The sequence below is a fragment of the Raphanus sativus genome, chromosome 4 (genome assembly GCF_000801105.2).
Source record: "Raphanus sativus cultivar WK10039 chromosome 4, ASM80110v3, whole genome shotgun sequence".
NCBI classification, from domain to species: Eukaryota; Viridiplantae; Streptophyta; class Magnoliopsida; order Brassicales; family Brassicaceae; genus Raphanus; species Raphanus sativus.
In genome coordinates, this window is record NC_079514.1 from 23,328,799 (window position 1) to 23,344,349 (window position 15,551).

At 35.1% G+C, this 15,551-nt stretch overlaps 1 protein-coding gene across 1 annotated transcript; it reads left to right on the top strand.

Annotated features, from left to right (window-relative positions):
* The first annotated feature begins 3,338 nt into the window (after nucleotides 1–3,338).
* LOC108817819 (paired amphipathic helix protein Sin3-like 5) lies at nucleotides 3,339–9,616 on the top strand. Its single transcript, XM_018590626.2, has 20 exons — nucleotides 3,339–3,512; nucleotides 3,616–3,747; nucleotides 3,941–4,108; nucleotides 4,198–4,363; nucleotides 4,450–4,548; nucleotides 4,648–4,776; nucleotides 5,044–5,143; nucleotides 5,261–5,439; nucleotides 5,539–5,693; nucleotides 5,883–6,004; nucleotides 6,098–6,352; nucleotides 6,548–7,014; nucleotides 7,269–7,883; nucleotides 7,971–8,065; nucleotides 8,143–8,281; nucleotides 8,376–8,528; nucleotides 8,607–8,767; nucleotides 8,851–8,962; nucleotides 9,052–9,225; nucleotides 9,332–9,616. The coding sequence occupies exons 2-19, from the start codon at nucleotides 3,674–3,676 to the stop codon at nucleotides 9,205–9,207; spliced, it is 3,345 nt and encodes a 1,114-aa protein (XP_018446128.1). The 5' UTR covers nucleotides 3,339–3,512; nucleotides 3,616–3,673; the 3' UTR covers nucleotides 9,208–9,225; nucleotides 9,332–9,616.
* The last annotated feature ends 5,935 nt before the right edge of the window (nucleotides 9,617–15,551 follow it).

The window sequence follows — 15,551 nt, forward strand, 5'->3', positions numbered from 1 at the left end:
GAATATGTTTGTACTCTAATTAGGAAGTTGGATTTTTATTTTTTTTTATGAAATAAGATTATACAATCTCGTGGTTCATGAAACTATTAACAAAGTTAATTGTTGTGATTTGGCATTAGTTTATTTTGTTATCAGTTATCTATTATAATATTTATGTTTTATATTTAGATTATTTTACATTTAAAATTTAATTTTCTTATTCACATTAGACATTAATAATACTGAAAGATTTTCAGTTTAAGATATAACTCGTAAACTGAAATTTTCTACTGCTAGTTTAGGATATAACTCGTAAACACATAAGATGCTGCTATATTTTGATCCGCACTTTCAAAATGCGGAATTATTTTCGAAACATTTCAAAATTTATTTGATATAAATATGTATTCTTATACATTTAGATTTATAAATGAAACGTTATATTGAGTATTTTAAAATCCGACCCGACCCGCATTTAAATTGACAAATTGTGTGGTCTCGTATGTAGTTCGGTTTAGTTTAAAAATATTATTTAAAAATCCTATAAAACCCGTAAAAACAACTAAAACCCGGGATCTGGTTACCGGTTGAACTGATAGATGATCCAATATGAAATTCGGTTTGACTTAAATTATTATAGTCAAATTAAATTTTCATCTTGTTGTAAGGGTAATAGATCAATATTCGAGAGGATGCATACTAAAAATGAAATATATTTGAGCATCAATAATTTGTATATGTTTATTATAATTTAATGATTTATGTTTGTAAATATAATTTTAATTTATTTAATTAGTTTACTTTTGATAAATATATTTTGTGTGTTTGAATAACCCGTAAAAATATATTCATCAAAAATATCAAGTAACATGTTTCATCGTGTTTTAAATATTAATAGTATCAAACTATTAATATTTTTTTATCGTATATATATATATATATATATATATTTATGTATATGTATATCAATTTAATAAGAATTATATTTTTATGTATTTAGTGAGGGTTTTGAAGAAATTGTTTTTTTTTTGCATTTGGATTAATTTATAATTGTATATATACAAATTAATAGACATGTATAATTATTTATTACATTAATAAATAAAATATAATTTATTTTTATTGAAATTTCGTATTTATATAAATTAAATTCATTAGTTTAAAAAATAATATTTAGTTAGTTCTTTAATTTTAGGCATGATGTATATTTAATTGCAATTAAATTAGATATATGAATATATGAATAGAAATAATAGGGAAGATAACTAAATTATATATATAAATATATGAAGAGAAATAATAGGACCAACCTAGACTTTTTTGATAGTCCAAAAAGTAGTCGATAAATATTACTCCTGTTTTAATAGTATTGATATGATAACTAGATTTTAACATGCTAACTAGATTTATGGGAAACAATATTTTATTTTTAATTAATATACACGATTTTAGAATGTTTACAAAACGTGGTTTTGGAAAATACAACAAGAAATTCGATTACTATGGTATATTCAAAAATTTGTTACGAGTTGCGAGTTGGTTTATAAATCGATATTATCTTTATAAGTTTATCTTTATTAAATGTGGTCTACATGACCACAAAAGAAATAATATAATTCAATACCAATTTCCAGAATATATGATTTTAGGATTGTTTCTAAACATTTTTTCAAAAATGTTAATATTGCATCTACGAACCTCCTTATTGTATAAAGAAGATGAAAATATATTAATTTTCGTTCTACTATAAAATATATTAATATAAACAAAGATGATTATTTTAATTTTGCTATAAAATAAAATAAAAATATATGAAAATATTATCGTTCACAATTGTTTTTCAATTTTAGAAGAAATTTTTAGATGAAAATGAATCCACGCTTTAAAAATGCGGGTCAAAATCTAGTTTAAAGTTACATTAAAAGAAATAAAACCGTGTTAAGTGCGGCTTAGATCCTAACGTTTGTTTACTATAAAGTTAAATTTTAACATATCATATGTGTGGGAGATTATTTGTCATCAGAAAATATAGAAAGTAGAAATTATAGAAATGATGTCAAACTGAATATCTCATTATGCGGTCATCATTCAATCAAGTATCAGATATTTAAGAAGTAGTTATAGATATGATATCAAACTAAATATCACATTTTAAGTGGTTATAAATCGATTAAACTATGAAAATATATTGTGTATCATACATTGATCTAAATCTTATACCCCAAAAATAAATTGTACATGTCTTCAAAATTAAACACTAAACTCTAAACACTAGATTTTTTTTACTATTATTGTTGTGTATTATCATACACGACAAAATATTGTGTAACATACTTTCGAAGTAATAATTTATATGTTTAAGAATTTGAAAACCATTTGAAACATGTATTTTTCTATACAATAAACACTTAACTGTATGTGTTTAGATTACACATCTAGCTTTATAGCATGATTGAAAAATATATTTCGAATTCATAATAATCTAGCAAGTTTAGCTTAGGAAAACTAAATCATTTAAATCGAACTGATTTTATAATAGTGCAAATTAAGAATGAGTTTTTATTACGTCTTCAGACATAAACTTTAAATTCTAAACAACGTAGTATAAAAAATTTCGTATGAAAGTTAATCTATGATTTTGAATTCATAATATAGAACTTAAATTGTATTTTCATAAATATTTTAAACTAGAACTAACATAGACAATTTTGATTTATATACCAAAAATAAAAATGCATAAATAATCAAATGAAATCCATACCAAAAAATTTATCTAATATATAAACTTTATATTTGATAAAACTCTAAACACTTACAATATATTTTCATACAAATTTAAAATTTAAATGAAATAAAACCGTGTTAAGTACGGCTTAGATCCCAATGTTTGTTTAATATAAAGACAGATGTATTAGAAATAGATACATCAATTGCATTAATCTTTTGTTGACATCCTTTCAAAAAATCTTATAGAAATATGATTTTATTTTCATTGAAAAATACTTTATGACCTTTGAAATAGAAAGATATATTTATTTTTCATAAGAGGATTGTAAAAGAATATTCACTTTCTACAAGAGTTGGGTAAGAATATATTATTTAAAGAAAAAAATCCAAAATTTTTGACAAGTGTATAAAAACTATTATAGAAATATGGTTTTCTTTTTATTGCAAGAAATCAGGTTTTTACCTTGGGTGGTGAAACGATATTATTATTTTGTTGACAACTTTATAAAAATATTATTGTCTATATATCGAAAAAAAATATTTTATATAACTTTTGAAAATATATATTAATTGCAAAAATGCTTCACAATTTTATCTCACTATAAGTTTGTTGAAAGAAGGTATAAATGCATGAGTACAGGGGAGTAACTCGATTAATCCTCTCCGCATATTAAACCATTCAGAAGAGGCACTTCTCCTCTCTTCTATTCCCTCTCGTGCTCGACCTCTTAGCCTTTGATTTTTATTTTCTGATAACCTCCCCCGAAAACTATTTCCATTGGAGGATGTGATCCGGTCTCTACAAGGTTTGAAGAATCTCCTTGTCAGTTTTGGTTGTTGGTTCGATAGATCTAGTCTCTGATTTTAATTTTGTTTCTTTGTCCAACTTTGATTGGTTTGGTTTCTCAGGGTATAGTAAAGCTTTCGTTGTTATTGGTGAAATTTCAAGAGAGAGAGAGAGAGAGAGATGAAGAGGGTTAGAGACGAGGTTTTCGTTGAACCTCAGACACAAGGACATACTGTTTCCTCTCGTGGAGATACGTAAGCTCTTTTTGTCTTAATCGCAATCTCTTGTTCTTTTTCAAATTTGCAGGCTGATTAAGATATTAATTAATCAATTTTGCTGTTTGTGGATATTAATTTTTCATTTTAAATGCTCTGTGATTGAAGCAAAAATTAAATGCATTTTTAAGGGGGAAATTAGGTTAATTTATGATTTTTTTGTGTAATGCAGAAATTGTAGTAGGCCTTTAACGATAGGTGGAGGAGGAGGAGGAAACATGGGAGGGCTAACAACGAATGATGCCTTGACCTATCTCAAATCTGTCAAGGAAATGTTTCACGACAAGAAGGAAAAGTACGACGCTTTCCTTGCACTCATGAAGGACTTTAAAGCTCAGAGGTAAAATTTAATTATAAATATATACCCATTCTTCTGTCTCTTACAACAACAGGAGGCAAGTTTGTTTAGTTTCTTGTTGGGTTTTGTAGAGTTGACACTAGTTGCGTCATTGCAAGTGTTAAAGAGTTGTTCAAGGGCTATGATGACTTGATTTTGGGTTTTAATACCTTCTTGCCTAAGGGCTACAAAATTACCCTTCCTGATAAGAAGCCTTTGAATTTCGATGAAGCTATTGACTTTGTTAACAAGATCAAGGTTTGTAACTTGTGTTTTTTTCTTTTTTTAAACATTTTCTCATTATTTATATAGTTAATGATAGTTGAGATTTATTTTTCCTTCAGACGCGGTTTGGGGAGGATCAACGTGTGTACAGAAGATTCCTGGACATCTTGAACATGTATAAGCAGGAAGGCAAGCCTATCTCCACTGTCTATCAAGAGGTATCTTTACACTCTGTGCATTTTTTTTTTATTTGATAAAGCAAGGTTTCTTGTGACTTGTTTTTTTTTCTTTCTGCTAATTAATCATCTGTTGTACAGGTTAATCTGTTGTTCCAGGGCCATGAAGATCTGCTTTCTGAGTTCGTTAGTTTCTTACCTAATAATTCAGAACCAGGTTCTGCTCCTCTTTCCGGAAGGAATGCACTACCTGCCATGCATTTTGACAAGGTTTCCTCCTATTCATCTTTCTAAATGATTCTCATATCTTTTACAGCGTAGTTACTAAATGCTGTTTGTGGTAGATAGCATGCATTGTGGCCATGAATGGCTAGTTTGGAAAGCATTAACATCATTTCCCAAATTGTGCTAAGAGTGATAAATATTAGGATTTAAGCCACAGTTTGTAGCAAGTTTTGATGAGATCAAATGTGTTTTAAGAAACTTGATGCTTCAGAGTTCAGACTTTGATTTGATACGGGCTCTTACCTGCCACAGAGAATAAAATTTGGGAGTAGGCCTGATGAGTATACTGCTCACTCTGATCAACGAGAAGATGGTGACGAGAATCTTGTTGCTGCTGGTGATTCTCGGGCAAGTGAGTATTTGGATTACTTACTAGTACAGTTTCTTATTTTGATACAAAAGGAAAAGAAGTATATATCTTTGAGATTGGTGAGTAATTAATTATCTGGTGTAATGTTAATATTTGCAGAATCCCTTACTCAAGGTCAATGGCCGGGATACCGGCAGGTTGAAGACAACGAGGATGGTCATCAAAATGTAGTCTTTGGCAATGGAAGCCAAAAAAATAATATGGCCAAGGGTATAAATGAACTGGATCTTTCTGACTGTGTACAATGTACACCAAGCTATCGTCACCTGCCAGCTGATGTGAGTGCCTCTGAAACCTTAGATAGTTTAATTCACAATACTCAATTTGATGCAGCATTTTGTGCTCTTTGATCATATGGTTTGCTTTCTCCTGTGTAGTATCCCATTCCTACTTCAAGCTACAGAAATTCACTAGGTAAAAAGGTACTTAATGATCACTGGGTATCTGTCACATCGGGGAGTGAGGATTACTCATTCAAACACATGCGTAAGAACCAGTATGAAGAAAGCTTGTTTCGGTGTGAAGATGACAGGTAAGACGTATATATTATATTAGGTTTTTTTATTTCTTTCAATATCTCGATTAGGAATCTTACAATTACATTGGCGAGGTCATGGTTGCTTTGTTATTTGGTTTAGTCTTCCCTTGTGTGCATATGTGTAACTCCTAAGCCTAATTCAACTTCAATCTGATCTGTTAGTTTCCTGATATGGTCTGTCAGGTTTGAGTTGGATATGTTATTAGAGTCTGTGAATGCAGCCATTAAGCGTGTGGAAACTGTTCTGGAGAAGATCAACAAGAACACAATCTCTACACCAATTTGTATCAAAGACCACTTATCAGGCAAGTAGTTATTTGATCATATCTGGTTATGCTATAAGTATGCCTATTATTCTCTTCCCTGGGCTAATGCCTTTAAATGTGACGAATCAATAGAGCTGAACCTAAGATGCATTGAGCGGTTGTATGGGGATAATGGGCTTGACGTTATGGAACTTCTGAAGAACAATTGTAATGTCGCCTTACCTGTGATACTAACTCGCTTGAAGCAGAAACAAGAAGAATGGGCTAGGTGTCGCTTTGATTTCAGGAAAGTATGGGCTGATGTATATGCTAAGAATCATCACAAGTCACTAGATCACCGTAGCTTCTATTTCAAGCAGCAGGACTCCAAGAATCTGAGCACAAAAGGTATATTTTTTTTTCTTGCAGTAGCTTTCATTCCAAACATAAAAGTTCATTTTGTATAGATTACCTACCTAAATGAGCTTTGTTGATTTTGTTTGGCTGCACTTGACGCTTTATAAAAGAATGCTTTATATAGAAGCCTCATTTTAAGTGAAAACTTGCAACTGAGTAAATCTCTTTATTATGTACCAAATTCAGGTTTAGTGGCAGAGATCAAAGATATCAGTGATAGGAAGCATAAAGACGATCCACTTCATGCTTTTGCTGTCGGAACTAAGCCATCTTTCGCCCCAGACTTGGAGTTCAGTTATTCTGATACTAAAGTTCATGCTGACCTATATCAACTAATCAAGTATTACTGCGAAGAAATATGTGCTTCTGAACAATCGGATAAAGTAATGAAGCTGTGGGTAACCTTTTTAGAGCCCATGTTTGGAGTTCCTTCTAGGTCTCAAACTAGCGAGGCAATGATAGATGCGGCCAAGTCCAAAGACAACCAAGAGCAGCAAGATGCAAGTGAGGCAGTGAAGGACAGCTCAAACCTAAAACTTCTTACACCACCAACAGCACCTAGCAAAGAAAACCCAACAGTACAAGGAAGCTCTGCCGCACAAGAAACCATTCAGCAAGATAAACTGCATGTTGGTGCAGCTATGAATATTGAGGTAACTGGGTTTTCTCTCCTTTCGTTTGTCTTTGTTCTTGATTTGGGGCCGTATACACTTCTAGCTGACTAAATGTAGTCGAAGGTTCTCATAAATTCGGGTTGCTGGGGTTAGAGAGCGCATTTAAATGTGGGAATATTAATGGAAGTTGCTTTCCTTAAGCACCAATTAGATGCCTTATGGACAAATCCAGAGTTTATTTTATTATGGGTCTAAAAAAGATATTCATCTATCTTCTGTCTGTGGTTCTACAGGATACCCAGCCTCCAAAGCCGGTTTCACCGCCTAGAAAGGATCTGTTAATGGAAGGTGTAGAGAATCCTAGTAAGGTTAGTGATGTAATAATGGGAGAGCACAAGGTTGAGCGAGAAGAGGGTGAATTATCTCCCACTGAAAGTTATGAGCAAGAAAACTTTGAGGTTGATAGAGACAATGGCGTTGAGTCTGTTCAGAAACTGCCAAACAATGTAGGAAGTAATAAAGAGGAAGGGCACAAAGAAGGTGCAGTCTGTACGGAAGCCGGAGCAAAGAGCAATACTCTCCCTAAAGTTGTTGGAAATAAAATTACTAAAAAGTTGTCAGAAGCGGATGAAAACGCCTCTAAAGATATTGGCTCGGGAAGCAAATTTGGTGGCCAAGTTTCGTCTGATGAAGAGCATAAAGGAGCTATGAACTGTGACCGGCTTGACAGTGTGATTGAGGGTGAAGATGGCTCCTTTCTCACAATTTCAGAACGGTATCTGCAACCTGTAAAGCCCCTTGCAAAGCATGTGCCTGTGAAACTACAAGTCAGTGAAAAGAACTCCCCGAATGATTCTCGAGTTTTCTATGGGAATGATTCCTTTTATGTGCTTTTTAGGCTTCATCAAGTAAGGACTACTAACCAAACTTCTCAAGTTCTTCAAATGTCAGTTGTCTTAAGTTCAAACAGCTAACTATGTTTTTTTTCTTTTCAGATGTTGTACGAGAGAATACAATCTGCAAAGATACATTCAGAGAGGAAATGGAAAGCTCCAGATCCAGATAACTCATCTCCTGATTCTTATACCAGGTGATTTTATCTTAAGGAGTATTGGTACTTTGAAATTGAAACGATAGTTCCTTCCCTACTGATAATTTGAAGCACAGGTTCATGGATGCTCTCTATAATTTACTTGATGGCTCGACTGATAATACAAAGTTTGAAGATGAATGCCGAGCCATTATTGGTGCACAATCATATGTTCTCTTCACATTGGACAAGCTAGTTCAGAAGTTTGTCAAGCATGTAAGCTTCCATTTTCACCTGCAACTTGTTCTTGTCTTGACTCTACTTTTTTTTTGTCTGTACTGACCATGAAGTGGATTTGGTAATGCTTCAGCTTCATGCAGTTGCGGCTGATGAGACAGACACCAAGCTACTGCAACTATACACATATGAGAACTACAGAAAACCGGGAAGGTTCTTTGATATAGTGTACCATGAGAATACGCGAGCCCTTCTCCATGATCAGAACATATACCGGATTGAATATGTATGTTTGTTTCTCTTGAAACCTTGTGTTATACGGTCTCATATGCTAATGTATCCTTGCAAACTCTATAATATGCAGTCATCTGCACAAACCCGTCTGGCGATTCAACTTATGAACAACGGGAACGATCAGCCTGAAGTTACAGCTGTAACAGTGGAACCAGGTTTTGCAAATTACCTGCAGAATGACTTTCTTTCGCTTGTTCCTGATGAAGAAAGACCTGGTCTATTTCTCAAGAGGTGAACCAAAAAGCAATGATGAGTGGACGACTTTTTTTACCCAAGTGCATTTAGTAATCATCTTTTTTATATGCTCTCTTCAGGAACAAGGCGAACATGAGCGGTCCAGATGAATCTTCAGGGATGTTGCGTGCAATGGAAGGATTGAAGATTATCAATGAGGTCGAATGTAAGATGGCTAGCAGTTCTTCCAAGGTACGTACATACTAATTAAATCGTATTTGATAATTTTTCTGTATTTTAATGTGAATATGATTAATGAGAGTTTCCCTAATTGTTATTAGGTCAAGTATGAACCACACACATCAGATCTTCTGTATAGACGCAAGCAGAAGAAACCAAATGGGCTTAAAACTCCTGGTAGCAGTGAAACCTCGAGAAAGAGAAGACTATCGCGTTTTCACATGTGTCTGAACCGTAGACTTGCTGCCTTGCCTTAACAACGCGGCTTCAAGCACGTAAGTAACCCCTCTTCTGGCCCCTTAATCATTGCACACGACTATTAATCGTTGAAACTTCGAGCTAAAAGTTGATAGATGAGGGCTTTTGTATATTATTGTGCAGGTGTGGAAGTTCTTGGCTGAGATATGCAAGTATGAGTTAGTGGTAGAGACTAGAGACCAAACTGTCTTTGACAAGATTCTTGCATCATTTCTGGCCCAAAGAGATTCACATTCGAACAGTAAATTTTATTTTCTTAAATTGCGTCTGGAGCCGCCAGTTTTGGTGTATAGTGTAAGATTATACATATACCAGAAAATACTACAGTGGGAGACTTTTAATTTTTTCATCTAAAAACAAATGTTGGATATTTCTTCTGATGTTAGATTTCAATCTTTTCATCTATCATTTTATGTAGTCGTCGTTCTTTTGCATTAATTTTTTGTCAATAACGGTGATCAAATCCGGGAGGGAGGGGGGGGGGGGGGCAGAAAAATTCTCGAGGAGTTGTAAAATTTATAGATTCTATCGTTATTGGTTTAAGAATTATCTGGAATCTTAGTAAATTTTATTGTTATTGGGTAAGGATTTTAAATTCCATTTAAAATTTTTTATTATTGGAAAAATTTATATATAGTTAATTTAATAACTTTATTAAAATCCATTGTTATTGGGATATAAATTTTCTTTGTTTTTACTCATGAGATTCAACTTTAGAAATATCATGTATATCCATAATATTTTCAAAATCTATGATATGAAAACAGCCATATACAAACACACAACAAAATAACTACAAAACTATATGAAAGCTAATCGAACATAAAATAATCCAACATAAAGAGCATATATTTTTTTTACTAATTAACCAAAGTTACGAAACTATATAAGAAGTATTGAAAAATACATGCCATTAACATGTGTTCTAACCAGAAAGAGTCAGCTCTAGTGGTAAAGGGGCTGCAGCTGTAACTTCCGCCACCAGGGTTCGATTCGCGCTGGGAACGACTATTTACATTGCTTGGGTTTACGGCAAAGAGGTGAAAATACCTTTTTTGTTACCAAAAAAAAAAAAACATGTGTTCTATTATAAATAAAAAAAGGCTTTTTGCAAAAGTGACTCAAAACTTGAAGTCAAACAGAAAACTAACCTTTTCTTTTGACTCATTTTTTTTTTGAGTTTTTAACCCCACACCTGCATTTTATCTACGAAAATGCCATTAACTTTTTATTTTTTTTTGTTTTTCGAAAATGGCTTCTTTACTGTCTCAACCTCATCTTCTTCAAGTATTTACAATATTGCCACTGCCATGAATAGTGGGAAAAACCTTGTACGAACTGTTTGGAGCATTTAATGCCCTTTAATGCACGTAAATCTCTTTACACTCTCTCTGTTTCAATTGTTATGAACTAAAAACAACATTTCTTTCACTTTCTCTCCATATTCATCCAAAAAACTCAAGCTTTTGATTCAAAATATGGGCGATGGTTGACAGAGTCATATTTCTTTCGTTTTGACTTACGGTTGCTTTCGTTTGAGGTTCTGGGTGGTTGGAGAAGACCCTGTGTGCAAACGAAGTCATCTCACCTAGTTTAAGGTACGAATTTGAATTTTTTTCAAAATCTGTTCGCGTAGAAGACTTACAAGTAAGTCATCAGTATGTAGAAGACTTACTGATGAGTCTTCTGGTCAAACGGACGACTTAAACTAAGTCGTCCAGCTTTGTTTGTTGAAAAAAACACTCTATATAAATCGTCTGCGAGAAACAGGCTAGTTTTGCATTTGACCGAATCGTGTCAGATCTTTGACTATTTCTGGACGACTTATAATTCAGTCGTCTATGGAAAAGTTAAAATTTCAATATTTTATTAAACTAGACGACTTACGTGTAAGTCGTCTTAGGTTAGTTTTGTAATTGAAAAATAAAACTTCATAATTTAACTTTTACCAGACGACATAATATAAAGTCGTCCCGTCAGAAGACTTAATTTAAAGTCGTCCGGGGAAAGCAAAGTCGTCCAGAATTTTTCCCAATTTTCTGGTCAAACCTTGCTTATCCCGGACGACCTTAAATTAAGTCGTCTAGCTGGACGACTTTTAGTTAAGTCGTCTGGAGAAAGCTAAATTTCAAGTTTTATTTTTCAATTACAAAACTAACTGAGGACGACTTACATGTAAGTCCTCTAGTTTGAATAAAATATTGAAATTTTTACTTTCCAGAGACGACTGAAATATAAGTCGTCCAGAAATAGTCAAAGATCTGACACGATTCGGTTAAATGCAAAACTAGCCCGTTTCTCGTAGACGACTTATATATAAGTCGTCTGAATTTTTTTTTTTTTAACAAACAAAGCCGGACGACTTAGAATTAAGTCGTCCCTTTTAATTTTCAATTGCAAAAGTGACCTTTTTAGACGACTTACCTTTAAGTCTTCTGGACGACTTAATTCTAAGTCGTCTGCGATAATGTTTATTGAACTTCTTCATTTTCTCTACGTTTACTAATGTGTTTTATTTTGAATATTTGCAGATGATTTTTAAGTTACATGCAGTGTATGGAGAATGGTTGTTGAGAGATTTCCGTTGGGATTTTGTGGTTGATGATCTCAAAGGAGCAAGATTGTTTTTATTGAATGAAGATTCAACACATGCTGAACTTGTTGCAATGGCTCAAGAAGATTATAACCTGGACATGAGATCAGTGACTGTGGAGATTAGCTACTCATTACCAGCAGAAATGATGATGACTCCAGGCAGTCCTCCCATTCATGTTACAAGTGATAGACAAGTTCGAAAATTATCACCTTCAAGATAACATTGTCAAAAAGTTTAAAGGGAAACATCTCATGTACTTGGTGAAAGGGGCTGCTTATGCGCACACGGTTTACGATTTTGACCGGTACATGGCTGAGATACAGAGTGCAAACCCGGAACTTGCAACGTATTTGGAGAAGGCCGACGCCAGGCTATGGTCAAGGGTTTATTGTAAGGGGAACAGGTTCAACATAAAAACAAGCAACATCGCTGAATCTATTAATTCCGCACTGAAGCGAGCAAGAGGATTTCCGATTCCGTTCCTGCTGGAGTTCATAAGGCAGAAGTTAGGAAAATGGTATTGGAAAAGGAGACAAGATACATTGAGTCTCCCAACTGAACATAGCCGGGGTGTTGAATACTTGCTTGCTGTTCGATCAGAGATAGCGGATACGATGACGGTCGAACCAATTGATGGATGGCGTTTCTTTGTCAAAGGTGGCAAAATGGACTGTGTGGTTGATTTGGAACATGTAAAATGTGATTGTGGTGTCTATGGAGTGGAGAAAATACCTTGCTCTCATGCTATAGCTGCTGGAACACATGCTGGTTTGCATATCTCCACACTTGTATGTCCACTTTACTCAAAGAATCATCTGTATGCAGGATACTCAGAGAATATATATCCTATCGTGTCACATCATATTGAGGAACGAGAATGCTTTCCTCCAAACGTAAAGCGTGGTCCGGGGAGACAGAAGAAATCAAGATGGCAATCTTGGTTGGAGCTATCTAAGATGAGAGGACACAAACCCAGGAAGAAACACAGGGCACAGAGATGCTCAAACTACAAGGAAACTGGCCATACGAAACCACAATGTACACAACCAGTTGACTAGTTGTCCAGACGACCTAAATTTAAGTCGTCCAGTCTTGATTACCCGTCCAAACGACCTAAATTTAAGTCGTCCAGTCTTGATTACCCGTCCAGACGACCTAAATTTAAGTCGTCCAGTCTTGATTACTCGTCCAGACGACTAATTGTTAAGTCGTCCAATGTTTCGTCCAGAAGACCTTCTACTAAGTCGTCCAGAAGACCTTCTACTAAGTCGTCCAGTGTATTTTTTTTTAGACGACCTTTTACTAAGTCGTCCAGTGTATTCTATTTTTAGACTACCTTCTACTATCCCTTCCAAGTGTATTTTTTTTAGACGACCTTTTACTAAGTCGTCCAGTGTATTTTATTTTTAGACTACCTTCTACTATCCCTTCAAGTGTATTTTTTTTAGACGACCTTTTACTAAGTCGTCCAGTGTATTTTATTTTTAGACTACCTTCTACTATTTTTAGACTACCTTATTTGTAAGTCGTCCAAACCTACCAGACGACTTATTTGTAAGTCATCCAGCTGGAAAACCTTCCAGACGACTTATTTGTAAGTTGTCCAGCTGGAAAACCTTCCAGACGACTTATTGGTAAGTCGTCCAGCCCTACCAGACGACTTATATATTTACAAATCTATACAAAGACAAGTTCAAATAAATCATACACAAGTTAGAAAATCTATACAACGACAAGTTCAAATACAAATACACAAATCATACACAAGTTAGAAAAGACAAGTTCAAATACAAATATAATCTATATATTGACAAATCTATACAAAGACAAGTTCAAAGCCATACACAAATCTAATCATACATGCCCACGAACATACCACCATCCTCATTATCTTTCAAATGCTGATCAACAAGCTCCGTCCATATAACCACCGCCATATTATCCCTCATATTCTTCGCATTGGCCCTAGCAAAGTCTTTAGGGCTAAAGGGGACCCAAGAGCATGACATTCAATGTACTTTAGAGCGTACACGCCACAATCACCATTGTTGGCCGTGGGTACATCTTTCAGCCGTCTCTCATATGTGTATCGCTCCAACCCGTATTTGACCCTTCCTTCGTCGGTGTCTGCGCACTCAACAAGCAGATAAGGGACCATCTCGAGAAAAGGCTCCATTATCTCATCCCATGCTTCTGGTATGCTAGATGTAGGTATGCTGTCCCAGACGACTATGTGCCTCTTAGGGATCGATATCCAAATAGCAACCCAATGTTTGTTGTCCAAGTTCACTGGCGCATAGATATCATCAATGTCCTCCCCCCACTTCTTGTTTGATTGGCAAAATGAAGGCACTGATCCGTCATAAAAACTCGACGCCCCACCAGGTAGCATTCTTCCTAAATCTTTGTGATCAGGTTGCGATGCTTTGAAGAACAGATACTGGTCTCTCCAAGACTGGGAAAAGTTGTGATCCAGGAAGCACATTCGCTCGCTCCGGAAAGCTTGTGGGTTCTCCTGATACCTCTGCCTCAGCACATTAATCCAAGCATCTATATGCTGCATATAAAATAATACAAGTTAGAACCTTCCAGACGACTTTTATTTAAGTCGTCCAAACCTACCAGACGACTTATTTGTAAGTCGTCCAGCTGGAAAACCTTCCAGACGACTTATTGGTAAGTCGTCCAGCTGGAAAACCTTCCAGACGACTTATTGGTAAGTCGTCCAGATGGAAAACCTTCCAGACGACTTAGATATTTACAAATCTATACAAAGACAAGTTACCAGACGACTTAAAGATAAGCAGAAGACTTACTACGTCTTCCAGCCATCCTTTGGGTGTCCGGAGGATGTGAAACCACCAAGTTGGTGATGTACGTGGTTTGTCCTCTTGCTTAGTGAAATAATGACTGCAAACAAAAAAGCAATCAGTTTCGGTAGACTAAATCAAGCTATTATGGGTAAAGCAATCACTTACGGATCAGTTTTCAACCAATCAGCGAGCTCCTTCAACTTAGGTCTGTTTAGTGTGGGAAATGGATTATACTTTGCCACTCTAGGAAGTTTTTTTCTCTCTGCCGTATAAGGAGATATCTGCGTGGGAGCAGGTTTCTTCGTTCGTTCACTCCTTGCACGCACAACCAGGCTTGGTTCTGAAACTGGAACGCTTGGTTGTTGATCGTTGGAAGCGAAGCTCGGTTGTTGATCGTTGGAAGCGAAGCTCGGTTGGTCAGTGGAAGTGAGAGGAACAATCTCTTTGGAGGTGACACCATCTGCTTTATCCTCCGGCAAGATCTTATATACCGAGATCGCCTCATCTGTTGTATCCTCCGGCAACAATCTCTGCAATAAAAGTTGCACACAAGTTAACCCTGGACGACTAAAATAAAAGTTGTCTGGACGACTAGTTGACCCTGGACGACTTAAATAAAAGTTGTCTGGACGACTAGTTGACCCTGGACGACTTAAACGTAAGTTGATACTAACCTCTTTGGACAGAGGAGAAGGCTGTTTCTTTTGAGGAGTAGGCTGTTTCGTTTGAGGAGAAGGCTGTTTCGTTTGAGGAGTAGGCTGTTTCTTTTGAGGAGTACGCTGTCTGGTTTGAGGAGTAGGATGATTGGTTTGAAGTGTAGGCTGATCCTTTTGAGGAGTAGGCTGTCTGGTTTGAGGAGTAGGATGATTGGTTTGAAGTGTAGGCTGATCCTTTTGAGGAGTAGGCTGTCTGGTTTGAGGTGTAGGGGTTCGAA